The sequence below is a fragment of the Cynara cardunculus genome, unplaced genomic scaffold (assembly GCF_001531365.2).
Source record: "Cynara cardunculus var. scolymus isolate 2C unplaced genomic scaffold, CcrdV1 Un_Scaffold_6193, whole genome shotgun sequence".
In the NCBI taxonomy this organism is placed as follows: domain Eukaryota; kingdom Viridiplantae; phylum Streptophyta; class Magnoliopsida; order Asterales; family Asteraceae; genus Cynara; species Cynara cardunculus.
This window is the reverse complement of record NW_020202815.1, coordinates 7662-23275: the sequence shown is the minus strand read 5'-3', so window position 1 is coordinate 23275 and position 15614 is coordinate 7662. Positions and strand designations below refer to the sequence as shown.

The following is a 15614-nucleotide window of genomic DNA, read 5'->3' as shown; positions in this document are numbered from 1 at the left end:
TTTACTGAATCATTTGTTTAAATGTCTTAATCAACTGTTGCACCCTGTGCTTCTTTTTAAGATTGATCATTTTCTTAGTGTTAATTAAACCACCCAGTTTTAGATAAATCAAATCCCTCATTTCGCCTTCTGAAATTAGTTTTTATAAACTGGACTTTTTGAAATAACTTTACAAGCTATCTCTGTGSGAACKATAAATCTGGTACTTTTTACCATTATTACTTGTTACGAGACGACAGTAGTTCGAGGTGTATACTTGCGCCGAGTTCTATTTTTGTGTTGGAATCTAAGGTTGAATAAACCGACGAGCAAAGACAAAAGCCCCAAAACAAACGAATGACTAAACCAAAACACCCACACCAACAACGAAAATGCATCCCAAACGATCGAAAGCACAATGAGTGAAGCATTGTATGAAAGCACAAGATTAAAATATTTTAATAATATAATTAATGTTGTAATATCAAAAATGGCAAATTGTATGAAAAAGTAACGTACCTTAACTTGATTATTATTTTAAAACTTCCATTTTGGTACATAAGATGTAAAGTTGTAAACATTTAAGTACTCGGGTAACTGGTTGAAGCATTAACCGGTTATCATGTTGACGTGATGAGTGAAGCGGTATCCAACTCAATATTATTTCCATAATGTTGAATACATTTTAAACAATTTGTTTCAAGCATTCATTTCAAACAATTATGGGTAAGCGTTAAACGAGTAAAAATCATTAATTTCACTGTCTATAAGATTATCAGTATTTGCTATGCTCACCCGATAATAACTGATTCAGTAAGTATTTCATAAACGACCTTTTACCGTGAGTTTTAATAAACACATTTATGCCTTAGAAAAACAATAAGAGCATCTACACCAATTATGTTATAATAGAATTTTTGGTGATTTATGAGAATTTTCGTGCTCCAACAGCTACGTTATATTGTATGGTAAAAAAAAAAAAAAGAGAATATGATTTTTTTAATTTAGAAAAATCTCTAAAACTCTATATAAGAGTGGAAATAATATTTTATTAAATTATTTAATATTTTAATAACATAATTAATACTATAAATATCAAAATAGAGTAACTGTTCGAGTTAGATGTAATTTTTTTTTTTAATTTTTTGAATTTTGATACTTTATTTTAGAAAAATTACAACATAACATCCGGAGATGCTTCAAGACGTTGCAATATTCAACATTGATGAATGTTTGTGTTCTACCATAAATAACACGTTACAGTGGATCAAAAAGTCTCAGAAGTAGAAGAATCACACAAGTTGACGAGTAAAAGCCCGACTAATCCCCGGCAAATTTGGAGGCTAAACATGGCCCCACTTAAATGTCGCCAACACTCCCCTCCCAGGGCTCGAACTTGGGTTCATGACTATGCCATGCCCAAGCCTTTACCACTAGGCTGGAAGGTCTTTGACTAAAAAAAATGTTTCTTTTATCCGCGTTCGGCTAAACAATGAATTAATTCTTTGTTTGCATCAAATACAAGAGAATGTCACGGCAAGATGAGCCGTTTAATATTATGATAGGTGTCAAGTACAAATGCAGTGATGTATGCAGCTGAAACATCTTAACAGACCGATAGACTTGAATCTTGTTACTACATGACCCGATAAATTCGATTGGGCATTCGCCAAAAAACAAAATCGTTCAAACCCTGATGATTTCAGGGCACGTGCTTCAAAACTCAAAATAGAACAGTGAAGAAGGATATAAAAAGAAACACGTTGAATTTAAAACGAGGAACAATATTATATGTTATACAAAGTCCTTTGATTCATGTAGAAAAGGTAATACGTTCGGATGACAGCTAGACGAGGAGAAGTTAGAATACGATTTATTTTCACCATCATCTTCCACTGTAAGTTGAGTTCGTTAACGTTTCTTTAGACTCGGGACCGACTCATCTTCTATTAGTCTCAACCTCCATAACGGAAACAATATTAAGACCCTTAAATGACATGCGTACAATCGTATCTGATTCATGAAACTCTTTTAACGGTCTTCGTAAAAAAAACTTATCATTTCGGTAAATCGGAAGAATAATACAACGGTTTCGGTTTTATTATCGATGAACGAAGGACTAGTTTTGCAATAAAAATTAGTTTTAACAAAATTTTGAAATAAATATAAAGTAGAGGGAGTTTAAAGGAAAAGCTTCATGACGGCAAACAATTTAAGGTTCGTTTTTCCGTCGAGTGTTTACCGAAAGGGACCGGATCGGAGATTCAAAATCAACCTCTATTGCCGACTCCGATGAGGGATCATTCCGATCAATTCAATCAAACGCAGGCGACAAAATGATGAAGACGATTGCACACAGATTTAAAATCTCAATTTTCAGTGTCTCTCTCATCGTCTTCCTCATCTCAGTCTCCCTTTTCCATGTCAACAAATCTCCTCAGAACCAAACCCTAACCCCTAAACCAGAACCTGCGTCATCGCTATCACAAGAGCAAGAATCGGTTGTTCGGAGAAATTACATAGTTAGATTTATCGAATACAAGAAAGCGGAACATCACAAGGAGTATCTCGAGCAGAACACGAAGGAGAAGTTTGAGGGGTCTTTGTCTTGGGAATGGATTAACAGAAACAACCCTGCCTCTAGATTCCCGACGGACTTTGGAGTCGTGGAGATCGATGATGAGGCGGCGAATTCCATCATCGGGCAGTTTGAGAGGCTGAAGATGGTGAAAGATGTCAGGGTTGATTCGAGCTATCAGTTACGGAACCTTCTTGGTAGAAACAAGAAGGAAAGACATGAGAGAGTCGGAGCGTTTTCTGATGGGAGGAAGAGGCCTGGGAAGATCTTTACTTCCATGTCGTTTGGTGATGGTGAGGATAATGTGGCTGCGGCGGCGACTAGTAACCAGACAATTGATTGGCAAAGGCATCTTCTATCACAGGTAATTTGAGTGAATTTTTGTTGATGACGTATTTTTGTTGAACTGACAGTACTACGCGATTAGAATGTCGAATTTCTTAGGGTGTTTTATTAGGCAAATCAGGATATATAAGGGAAAGAATTAACAAGTTAAATTTCGATCAAGCTTATAGTGTGAAATGGTTGGGGTAGGTTGGAAATGAAATCCATGGGAAATTATAGGGGAACACAAAGGGAGCAGGGGAAGCTAGAGGATTGTATGGAACTTGTATATGACAAGGCTATATGGGGAAACTGAAATATATGTCATCAACTTTATGTGCTTGTATGGAACAACTATAAAGTGTGTTATTTCATCAACAAAATTGTGTTTGTCCAACGTTAACCTGGCAAGGAGTAGTACTTCCCGTCAACTGGATTGGAAACGAGTATGCTGTGAGGTGTTTGACCTAGATTTATGGTTGCAAACATCTGCTTTCAAGAAGGTCCGTATGGAAGCTGTAAAAAACCATCTTACTTGGAAACTCGAAGGCTTGAGCAGTTCCAACAATTGCTTTTGGTTTTATCTTTCAAACACAAAAAACAATTGTAGCTGTAGAAGCTTCTGTGAAATACGTCAGAAGTTTTCCAAGTACAGCGCTCTCTCTTTTTTTTTCCCCGGGATTTTTGAAACTACAATGGTTGTTTATTGAAAGCTAAGGCCAAGTACAATGGTAATGAATGTTAACCACGCATTATGGAAGTGATTACAAGTATGAGAAAGTTTAATGGAAAGCATCAGATGGTGATTGTTAAACGTGGCTTAGAGGTTGTTTGACCAAATAGGTTTTACTTATCTACCAGTTGGACAGATGGCGTGGTGTTACCACATTTTTGACATGGCAAAGTGCATGCATTATACCAATATTGTTTGAGAAGAATTTTGATTGGAAGATCTTATGTAACTGAATGCATGCGATGATGAAACGATGGATTTAATATGACTGTGATTATTGCGTCTTTAGGTGAGATTCACACGTTAATTTATCATGCAGTTATAGTTTGAGTAATCTAGCAAAAAAAGCATCCACGATTTTCTTCGCTGTGCTTATGTGATAGATTTTGGAAAGAGTTTCTGAATCGAGGTTTGGATGGTGTTGAAAAGTTGGATTCCCGTTGGTATAGCTGATGGAGATGGCGACAACCTTATTTTTTAGATTAGAGCATGCTAAAAACTAGGTCTTGCATGATACTGAAGTTGAAGTCATTGCTATGAGAATTGATCGTTTTAGGCTTTAAATGGATGCATTTTGTAGACGAGGAGGATTGCGATGCATGTACCACAAGCTATAATCTTGTTTTTCTTTATGATGGAATTTTTTTAATTATTAGGATTTACAAATAAATAATTAATGCACATTTTAGTTTTCCCTTGAGATGCTCGTAGTGTATTTTGAACGTCCACATAGTGTGATTTGTATACCTTCCCTGCAGAAATCTCAAGTTACGTCCTTGTTTGGAGCAGATGCACTTTGGTCAAAAGGGTACACTGGGGCAAAAGTTAGGATGGCTATATTTGATACTGGAATTCGTTCTGATCATCCACATTTCCGTAATATCAAGGTTTTACTGGCAATGTACCTTTCATGGAACTATACTGTAACATTGGTTGAATTTGCAAATTTATTTGGTAAAAATCTAACATTTTCTTTTATATACAATGTCAGGAGCGCACCAATTGGACCAATGAAGATACTTTAAATGATAATCTTGGACATGGTACGTTTGTTGCTGGAGTGATTGCTGGTGAAGATGCAGAATGCCTTGGTTTTGCACCAGACACAGAGATTTATGCTTTCCGTGTGTTTACAGATGCACAGGTAATGCATAATGTACAGTTTCTCATAAATATATCATCAATTATTATGAGAGTAGCTCTTATGATTCTTACGGTATTGAAGGAGTAAGAGACTATTGTTAGATTTTTGATGAATGGCCTGAAGTTTGAGGTCTTGGTAGAGTCTTGCTAGTTTGGCGCAGTATTTCTCAGCCCTTTCAGATGTGATCTCTTCTCTCCATTACCATTTGAACTTTATGATTTTTTTAAGAGAATGATAAGTTTCTATTCAGCTTATTGCAGGTGTCATACACGTCATGGTTTCTAGATGCGTTTAATTATGCAATAGCAAGCAATATGGATGTTCTAAACTTGAGCATTGGAGGCCCTGATTACTTGGATCTTCCATTTGTAGAGAAGGTGAGAATCTATTTGACATATTCCTAGGAATGCATACCCTAGCTTGATACTTTCTAATTACATGCTGCAAGACAACTGAGCTATTGCGTACATAGATTATATATGCTGATGTACACTGGACCAATTTGAGTAAACATAATTGTAATTGGTATCAATTGGATTATTAGAATAGGTGTAGCTTTGGAGAGGCTCAGGTCTCTCCCAATGCTTTCGCCAAAACAAACTCACCAAAACTGATCGATGTCCTCTTCTCACCTCCAGCCCCTTATTTATGCCAAGTACAGCTACTCACCGACTTACTATATATGCCTCACCTACTTGTACCTCAGCCTGCTTATTTGACTATTTGGCCCAGGGTATAACCGATACTTATGAGATTTGTGTGATGGGACCAAAATAATTATATAGTTTTCACCATGTTATACTTGCATATCTTCCTTGAGTTCCTTCATCCTATGTACACCTCTATTAATTCCTCTAGACTACCCATTAGATTTAACTTAGAAATTAGAATGCTGCTTTAGTTCGCAACAGCTGTCTGGACCTTTTGTTCTTGCCATGCTTGACCCGGTACACTTACTTGGATTAGTTAGAGAACAGAGAACACCTTTATGCATATGAAAGGATCTTTCTCGATAATCTAGATCTTATTGAGGATGATACATGCTTTCGGATTTTTTCACACATGTTGATATTGTGCTTATACATTTTTTGCGGATTTTAAAACATGGTACTTGCATGCATATGGATATTATGACAAAACACTTTGCATCGTAGGTTTTTTGTGGTTGTACCTGAATGTTCTTATCAACATTTATTGATGCTTGTTACTAACCTTATCACTACAATTGGTTTACCAGGTGCTGGAATTGACAGCCAGCAATATAATAATGGTCTCTGCAATTGGAAATGATGGACCACTTTATGGTACTCTCAACAATCCCGCTGATCAAAGTGATGTTATTGGTGTTGGTGGTATAGATTATAACGATCATATTGCTTCATTTTCATCACGTGGCATGAGCACTTGGGAGATTCCTCATGGGTAATCATCCATCTAAATTTGCCTTTTGTTTGTCTTGTTTTCATTGTTGTACAAAACGTAAATTTACTACCAGCTGCATCATGTTTTAACAGGCTTAAGGTAGTGATGTGTTGATTTGAGATGGTATTAAACTGCTTGCAGCTCTCACTTGATGAAAATGTGACTTCTCTTATTCTTTCCCCTTCCTTAATAATACTTATATGGGGAAATGTGTTTGATTGGTCTCTGTGATTACTTTGATCACTGTTTGGACCTTTGACTCTTCCTGGGCATGTGAATGGTATGATACCACTCTATTATGGCAATTGTCAAATTTCATATGGCCACTTCTCATCCAATTTCTTACAAACCTTCTACATTTGGCAAGTAATCCCTTGGAAGCATCTTACTTCTGTTCTCTTTTTATTATTCATATTTGTTTATCCTGAAGAGCATGTTATCTGCAATCTATTTTTATATTATTTCAAGTGGTTATCATATTCCAGGATAGTTCCAATTCAAATGTAAGGATATAATTATGCCTGTTGTCTACACTGACAATTTTTTTGAACTTATGTCCATAAACTAGATATGGACGCGTTAAACCAGATGTTGTTGCCTATGGACGAGAAATTATGGGATCCAAGATTAGCACAGGTTGTAAAACCTTGTCAGGAACCAGTGTGGCAAGTCCTGTGGTTGCTGGTGTAGTGTGCCTCCTCGTCAGTGTCATCCCTGAAAGTGATCGAAAACAAATCCTAAACCCAGCAAGCATGAAACAAGCTCTAGTTGAGGGGGCTGCAAAGCTTTCTGGTCCTAATATGTATGAGCAGGGTGCAGGCAGGGTTGATCTGTGAGTTTTTTTCTTTTTCTTTTTGAAGTATATAATATTTTATATATAGCAAATACTCAAGCACCCTCCTCTCCTTTGGTGAGGTTTTTACCCTTAGACCTCCTGGGAGGCTGGGCTCTGATGGTAATCCGATGGGTACCACTAGATTGCTGTACCTGTTAAGACAGGGAGTAAGAGTTTCTCTAAATAGGTGCAGCAATTTCCTTTTCTGGATGTACCAAAATAATTGCACTCTTCACTTTTTTAGCAAAAATATTTAATCCAAACTTCTCTTTTCCCATCAGTAACCATTACAAAATACTGATTACTTTATTTTTGTCCTAATAAGATTCCAATTTTCTTGTCATTAACTTCTGGTATTTTAGATATTTGACCGGTATTGAAACACTTCCATCAAACAATACCTGGATTGTTGTTGCAGCATCTCTAACCTTATGCTATATTAGGTTAGAATCATATGAAATACTGAAGTGCTACAAGCCTCGAGCAAGCATCTTCCCAAGTGTTCTTGATTATACAGACTGCCCTTATTCCTGGCCATTTTGCCAACAACCACTGTATGCGGATGCAATGCCTGTTCTTTTCAACACTACCATACTTAATGGAATGGGTGTAATTGGCTATGTTGAAAGTCGACCAGTATGGCATCCTGCAAATGAGGAAAGCAATCTTCTCAGCATTCATTTCACTTATTCTGACGTAATTTGGCCGTGGACCGGGTATCTTGCATTGCACATGCAAATCAAGGAAGAAGGAGCTCAGTTCTCTGGAGAGATTGAGGGCAACGTAACAGTGAAGATATACAGCCCTCCTGCTTTAGGGGAGAAGTCCTTTCGACACAGTACCTGTGTGCTGCATTTGAAATTGAAAGTGGTTCCAACTCCTCCAAGATCAATGCGGGTTCTGTGGGATCAATTTCATAGTATTAAATACCCTCCCGGTTACATTCCAAGAGACTCCTTGGATGTCCGCAATGACATTCTTGACTGGCATGGGGATCATCTGCATACCAATTTCCATATTATGTTCAACATGTTGAGAGATGCAGGATACTATGTTGAAACACTTGGTTCACCTCTGACGTGCTTTGATGCTCGCCAGTATGGGACTCTTTTGCTGGTGGATCTTGAAGATGAATATTTCGAAGAAGAGATTCAAAAGCTGAGAGATGATGTTGTAAATAACGGACTCAGTTTGGTTGTATTTGCCGATTGGTACAATGTTGACACAATGGTCAAAATGAGGTTTTTTGATGATAATACACGAAGCTGGTGGACCCCTGTTACCGGTGGAGCGAATATCCCTGCATTGAATGATCTGTTGGCACCATTTGGTATTGCTTTTGGAGATAGAATTCTAAATGGTGATTTCAATATAAACGATGAGCTGATCAGGTATGCATCTGGGACAAACATTGCCAAATTCCCTGGTGGTGGGTATGTGCACAGTTTCCCCTTTTATGACAGCTCAGAGAGTGGTGCCACACATAGTTTCCTAGCATCTGGTACCGATAATGTAAGCAAACTCATCCTTCCTACTATCTTCCTGCCATCGTAAATAGGGGAAAGTTCATTTAGGATCCGTAAATATTTAGAACCACGAGAACCAACTATACATGAATTATGTGTGATGAATATACCTAAATATTCATGAATATTTTTTATCATGAATATCATGCATTTATTCATCATGAATAGTTGGTTCTCATGGTTTCAAATGAAACCTTCCCCATGGTAAATAAACATAAGTCTATGGGAAACATTTGATTTTTATCTCTTGAAAACCATTATGTTGAGTTGCTTGTTGAGATGTACCTGGTTGGTGATCAACTTAGTTCTGTTATTTTAATTTCAACTTTCTGTAACATTTGCTATTTTCGGCATATATTGATTGTTGCTAAATCACTAAGTCATGGTGTGTCTGAATCTAGCAGGCTGATTCGGCTATTCTGGGCCTAGTGGAGTTGGGAGGGAGTCGAATTGCTGTATATGGGGATTCCAATTGTTTGGACAGCAGCCATATGGTTACCAACTGTTATTGGCTTTTACGGAAAATACTAGAATTCACAGGCAGAAATATCAAAGACCCGGTGCTGTTCTCAAATTCAGTGAAACAAAAAGTGCCTTTGCACCTAGATGACGATCAGTTGCCATCCCGTAGGACTGATTTGAATTTCTCAACATATTCTGCAGTTTTTGGGAAAGAATTGACCTGCAGGAGTGATTCCAGGTTTGATGTGTGGGGAACAAAGGGGTATGGCCTACAGGTCAGAGGACGAAATCGTAGATTGCCAGGGTATAAAGCAATTGATCTTGGCAGGGGGCTGAATTCTTCAGCTGATATCTCCATCACAAAGGGTCCCAAGGTCCTTGACAAAAACAAGGAGAATTCTTCAGGCAACAAGTTCCTTGGCTTGCTGTACAGAGATGATGTAAGTAACTCAACCTTACTCCAATGATTTCCCAGAAAATAAAACAACAAAACAGAAAGTTTCGCTGCTATTCATTTGTATCATTTAGTATTCAATTTTTTCATTTTATGTCATACCGTGTGAAGAAAAACAAAGACGATGATACCCACAAAACGGATGGCAACATATATTAGTCGGTTTGATTACATTCGTTCCTTTTTACAGCTGGACGCACCCGTTGTATTTCCAAGTCACTGGCTTGTACCTGCTGTTGTTGCTGTTTTAGGTTAGTGAACTTATAAAAAGATGGAAAAGTTATGGTAAATTGTTGTCATCAGATGTTCATGATTTCTTAAAAATTTCAGGGATTTTGCTCCTACTAAATTTCTGGAGAATCAGACAGAAGAGGCGTCGTAGAAGGAAAGGATCTAGCTCTAGTCGTTACACCAACCTCTAGCCATAAGTTTTGAAGTCGAATCTACTCTTGTAATGCTAGATGAAAGTTGGTTTTGCATAAATAGAAATTTTGCAGTAATGTTTGTGTGCGACAATCTCTTTTATTTCTGGTTTTGCCAGGCACCAAAATCCCAATCGGAAAATGCAGCAAAATGATGGTATTTTAGATATCCTAATCCAGTTCCAGACTAGATCATTAATTAAGACCAAACCAACTCAATATATCCCACTAAAAAGTAGAGACCTAGAGTATGGATGTGGGATGCATGCAAACTTGACCCCTCGACATGTATTTTTACAAAAATGACCCTTACAGAATTAAATGGCAGAATCCCAGAATGCAATTGTAGGTTTCTTCAAGAAAATCTTGGTTCAGCTTGTCGGTCAAAGTCAAGGGCTTAAAAGTCAGACACCCATAACACATCATATTTGAAATTCTATAACACAGTCACCATGCTTCTCTGCTGATGTGATTTGTGTCAAAATTGTATCTTGATTTACAGGATGATATTGCAAAAGAGCTTTTAGATTTCCACAGATTTCTTGAGGTGTCTGCTTATAGCTATCATGGCTGCCATCCTTCGACTGTGCTTCAGTTCCAGAAGCAGACCCTGTAAGTCCCTTTCCTTCCATTTCTAGTGAACAAGTACTAAGCATGTTAACAAATTAGCTCTATCAAGAAAATGAACAAGATGCGATCTGGTTCTTAACTCCGGTTTGGACCAATAAATAACACCAAAATCAAACTTAACATTTACCTTTGGCTACACTGATACATTCTTGGCTAGCTTTACTAGAAGTATCACGCGTAACACATAGCCACACTCTCTCCTCTTCAGAATCTTGTTCTGAAGCAATAGGAATATGCCAATGGCCTTTTCTCGACTCCTGGTGAGTTTCAAAACAATTAGAGGAATGCATCTTATCTTTCATTCGATCCAAAATTCTATACAACTTTATGGTTATAGCTTTCTCTCATTCATTGACACCAAAACATTGGCAGATAAGTACAGAATTGAGAACACTAACCTGAATCACAACTGAACATGGAGGAGGCATGTGATACACTGGACCCGTATCAGAAAAGTTGAATCGCACCTGCCATTAGAAACAGATCGTTAACAAATTAGCTTAAAATCTTATGGTGATCGAATACACAGAGTCTGACATAACTAGAAACCACAATCGGTTTTCTGATTCTATGGGTTCAATGTGAGGCCATCATAGTTCATAGACACAAAATTAGATCATTGACATAAATCTATCAATCTTGAAGTTATTGCTCACCTGATGTCTTTCTTTCCATTTAGGGAAAAAATCATTCCCCAGGAGTTGAAACAAATGGTCTCTCATTTCATCATTGGTCACAAGTAAGCACTTAGACTTTATAGCTGCATACAACCAGTACCTGAGCAAACGAATCAACATATAAATGCAGAAGAACCAAGAAAATGTGACAAAGATCGAACCTTACCAATCATCATTCGACCCTGTAGGTGTTGCGTAGAGTGCATCAGCAGTTTTCCACTTTTCGACTAGCGTCTTATTAACCCCTTCATCCATCTTATCCCCGGTTACACGCCTGTTGTGGAGGATAACCAGTGGCCATTTCTTGGAAGGAAGCATCTGCCTGATGCCATTTGCTATGGTATTCACCTAAAAATCCATCAAGAATATACATTTATGGAAAAGAAATAAATCTTTAACTTGCAGGTATCCTTGATGAACAATCACCACAACTTGCCTTCGATGGTTTGAATCTTCTCTGGCTGAAAAGACCGACATTTGCTCCATCTACGACTGCCTCAAATGGTCCGTAGTAATCCAGCCATTTCTACAAATGGACAAAAAGGTATCTATTAGAACATTTCGGTTTTCATTTCATTCTCAAGATCAGAATCTGCAAGCTTTTCTTACTTGAAATTTCTCAAAGCTTGAATTTCTATCTCTTTCTTTAGCGATTCTAGCAACTGATTCAGCAAACCTTTCGGTTTCTATCGGATCAAGATCGATGGTCGCCAGTTTCTCACCACAACATTGACATAATCCGTCTTTTCCAACAAACGATCTCGTTACAGACCACTTTCCTTTACCCAACCAGCCTTGCCCATGCCAGCCTCCACCTCCATTTTCAACCGATTTGTTTATCAAATCTTCATCCCATTTTCTTCTGCCAATTCTTGAAGCAGTCGTGCTTTTAAACCAATTCTCAATCACATCTGCAGTAGAAGGCAAGACTTTTCTTACACTTGTTCTTAATTTATGCAACAAGTAATAAACTTTATCATTTCTACCAGCTTCAATACTCACTCTCAAAAGTGCTTCCAATTCAGGCTCTTCTGGAAAAACCCCATGAGATAACATATGTTCTTCGACCTCAAACGCCTTTTCAAGATTTCCAGTTCTACAAAAAACAGATAAAGCAGGTCCATATGATCGTAATCTGGGGTTTATCCCCAAATCTTTCATTTTCTTTACCATATCGAATGCCATTTGACCGTTATCTCTAGACATCGCCATTCTAGCTAAGGATGTCAAGATTGCTTCAGTCATAGGGATTTCATCAGAAACCATTTCCTCATAGATTTCGAAACCCCTTTTGAGTGTATACTCTTTAACATCCTCACCTACTCTAATCCCATTTCTATAATTCGAGTCCTTGTGATCGTTTATCAAGCGAATCAATCCATCTAAGGTCTGAAAAACTGTCTCTAATCCCACATGAATCTTGGTAGGTTCTTCAAGATTCCCAGAATTATAGTTGGATAACTCGATTTTGCTCGAAATTGTGTCTGATCTCCCACTTTTTGCAGGCTGAACAACACCTACAGCAGCTGAAGAACAAAGATACAAGATGACACCATAATGGTATTGCCCTAACTTTATACCTTCTCTTTTTGCTAAATCATAAATTCCAATAGCACCCATAACATCCCCTCGTTTCGAACAAATTTCCAAACCAACACGAAGCACAACTACAGGTGATTCAAATTTCCCCTTTTTTGACCTTTTTACCCTCTTCTTCATCCCTGGATCATCACCCTCATCCCCCTTATCCATTTTCACATATTTTTTCGCAGTATTTTCATCTTTAGACTTGAAAGATGAAGACCCAGAACCATTATATCTCTTCTTTTTAGAATCAAATCTGTTTCTTGAATTCTTATCTTTCTCTTTAACAACCCTTTTGTCAATTTCCACTGGTTTTTTCTCTACCCTTTGATCTTTAGATGATAACCCACGTTCGATTTTGTCGATAATCCTTCGACTAATTGCGGATTTTGAATGTTGTCCTGCGATTGAAGCTTTAGTTTCCATGGGAGATGAGATGTGTGGTTGAAGTTGAAGAAATGGTGAGAGTTTGTGAGGTGATAAGATGAGAAAGCCATGGGAGAAAGTGTTGAAGTTGGAAGAAAGAGTAGAGGGGGAGTTGCAGAGAGTGAAGGAACAAGGTTTGAAAGTGGAAGAGAAGGAGGAGGAGAAGGCCATTTTGTGGCCCGTTTGGTCACAGAAAAGGGTTGCCATCACTTTCGGATTGGCCTTATATTTTGATGAGGTAATAGTTTCATTTTATACCCTTCAACTTTTTATTATTTTTAGTGCACTTCTTTCTTTTTAGAGTGAACTTCATTTTTGGTCCTAGTGCTTTTCTGATTTTCTTGGTTTCGATCCCTAGAATTCATCTAATACAAATTTGTCATCATAGTTTTTGATTTATCATTTAGGGTCTTAATCGTGCAAAATATTAAAGTTTCTTGGGTTTTTTCGATCTTAGTAAGTTCAAGGGTTTTTTTTGTTCAATTTTAGGAACTTCAAGGACTTTTTTGTTTAATTTTAGGAACTTCAAGAATTTATTTCTTTAAAGAAAAATTTAGTGACTTAATCGTTCTAAATATGAAAGTTGAATTTTTTTGGAACTTTTCCTAGGTAATGTATTAGGATCGTTTGGGAACTCGCATCCAGGGGGTGTTTGAGATTGCTTATTTGAAACAACTTATGTTTTTTTACAAAAACACTTATCAACTTATTATAAGTCAGAAGAGTTTTAACTTTTTCAAAAATTCCTTATTACCGGTTTGACACCGGTATAAGTTGTTTATTTAAATATTCAAAAGTGTTTGTTACCGGTATCACACCGAAATAAGTCAATAAGTTGTTTTTTATAAGCAATCTCAAACACCCCCTAATGCCTAGTGATCATATACTCCTACATTAATGTGCTTAATGATCTTGAATGGCAATGTTACCCATAGTATGAATAACAAATACAAATAGGAACCAGTTTCATGTGAAAAATGGATATTTAGGCTGTGGTTCATCTGGAGAATCACGTGACTGGAGACACACTTAGGTTAGGGGTGTGAGGTTTGGATCTAACGTGTTTGGTTATTTGGAAATCCTTAGTAGGACACCATTAAAGGCAACAAAGAATGTATAATCTGACAAATTTAACAATATCCCAAAAGAAAAATGCCGGTCTTAAATATCGAAATCATTCAAAAGGCATTAAAATTGCTGAGAATTACAACACCAAAATCAATTAGTGGGTCCCAGAGGAAAGTGAGTTGTCGAAAGAAAGTTGCGGGCACCAATCGGAGGAGAAGGTTGGGAGTATCAACGAAAGAAGATTGGAGTACACATGAGAATTGGGCTTAAAAAAATATATCGAACTTTTACGACTTTTGATTGGGGGTATTGTGCCCCCACGCCCAAAAGCCCGATCTCTTGGTTTCAAGATGGGAGGGTTCACACTTTCACGCTTCTCATCTTGTCTAGAGAAAACATGTCAGATTGTTTAGTTTTATGGGAGTTTTTTTTTTTTTTTTTTCTACAACCTTATTTTTATTTTCAAAGAACAACATGCAACTTGGGTTGATGCGGAAATTCTCGAAAAGAAAGATTGAAAATTGATCAAATTTGACGATCTCGTGTGACAAATTCGCATTTTCTTACCCAAGTAGCATTACGTTTTTTGTTTATTGCATTGATGAAAGATTGGAGAGCTCAAAGCAAGAACGAAGCCACGCCCAACTCCAAGTGTGTGCATACCCTCCCTCATATTACATTTCAGGTTGTATCGACCAGACATGTAGTTAAGGGATGCATAACAGAATATAACAAAGTGGAACAATTCTATATTTTATCAATCTCTCTTCAAAATAAAACTTAATTCTCTTCTAAAACATCAAACGTATCAATATCTTTCATGCACTCTTTTAATTCTATTTATCGTATTTTATTCTCTTTAAACTTTCATTTTAATGATCTCAAAATATTGTTTTTATAGTTTTCTATATTTTAGTTAATTTATTAATTATTAATAATAAAATAAAATAAAATTGAAAATCAATAAACTTCATATTATGGTGTCTTTTTAATCATCCTGGCGAAAATTTTCTAACAATATATTTTGATATAAAAAAATATTTATTTCATTAATAATTTAATAAAATAATCAAAATACAGAAATGAAACTGGTCATTACAAAACCTCTCTTACAAAATATTGAACAATTGTCTTGTTCAAATACCAAAAACACACTAAGGGGCCGTTTACCTAAATGCTTACCCGGTAAGTGCTTAACATTAGGGGTCTAACACTATAATTTATTTTATTGAGTAAGATTGTAGTACATCAAAACGTATCATATACAACAATTTACCTGGTAAGCGTTCACCCTCACTTACCGGGTAAGACTCTCCATCCTTATCATCGCTTTTACCGGGTAAAATTCTT

The 15614-nt window shown here is 36.9% G+C and overlaps 2 protein-coding genes and 1 long non-coding RNA gene across 6 annotated transcripts; 2 read left to right on the top strand and 1 right to left on the bottom strand.

Moving 5' to 3' along the window:
* The first annotated feature begins 2241 nt into the window (after positions 1 to 2241).
* Positions 2242 to 10032, top strand: LOC112504615 (subtilisin-like protease SBT6.1). 4 transcript variants are annotated; one of them, XM_025108564.1, is made up of 10 exons: positions 2242 to 2921; positions 4373 to 4501; positions 4606 to 4758; positions 5019 to 5135; positions 5996 to 6180; positions 6749 to 7012; positions 7459 to 8527; positions 8946 to 9443; positions 9648 to 9708; positions 9788 to 10032. In XM_025108564.1, the coding sequence occupies exons 1-10, from the start codon at positions 2316 to 2318 to the stop codon at positions 9877 to 9879; spliced, it is 3174 nt and encodes a 1057-aa protein (XP_024964332.1). In that variant the 5' UTR covers positions 2242 to 2315; the 3' UTR covers positions 9880 to 10032. The 4 variants fall into 4 exon arrangements, with proteins under 4 accessions (XP_024964332.1, XP_024964331.1, XP_024964333.1 ...); XM_025108563.1 differs by having other exon boundaries at positions 8943 to 9443; positions 9788 to 9932; XM_025108565.1 differs by lacking the exons at positions 9648 to 9708; positions 9788 to 10032 and having other exon boundaries at positions 8943 to 9168; positions 9242 to 9420.
* LOC112504616 (proteinaceous RNase P 1, chloroplastic/mitochondrial-like) lies at positions 9917 to 13413 on the bottom strand. The gene is made up of 7 exons (XM_025108568.1): positions 11796 to 13413; positions 11623 to 11712; positions 11353 to 11534; positions 11166 to 11286; positions 10908 to 10976; positions 10637 to 10766; positions 9917 to 10513 (listed from the first exon to the last, which is right to left on the bottom strand). Exons 1-7 carry the CDS (start codon positions 13401 to 13403, stop codon positions 10302 to 10304), a joined length of 2412 nt encoding a protein of 803 aa, XP_024964336.1. The 5' UTR covers positions 13404 to 13413; the 3' UTR covers positions 9917 to 10301.
* On the top strand, positions 11479 to 12746 carry LOC112504617. Its single transcript, XR_003068232.1, has 3 exons — positions 11479 to 11526; positions 11592 to 11730; positions 12692 to 12746. It is a non-coding gene; the product is annotated as an uncharacterized LOC112504617 (long non-coding RNA).
* Positions 13414 to 15614: the final 2201 nt, after the last annotated feature.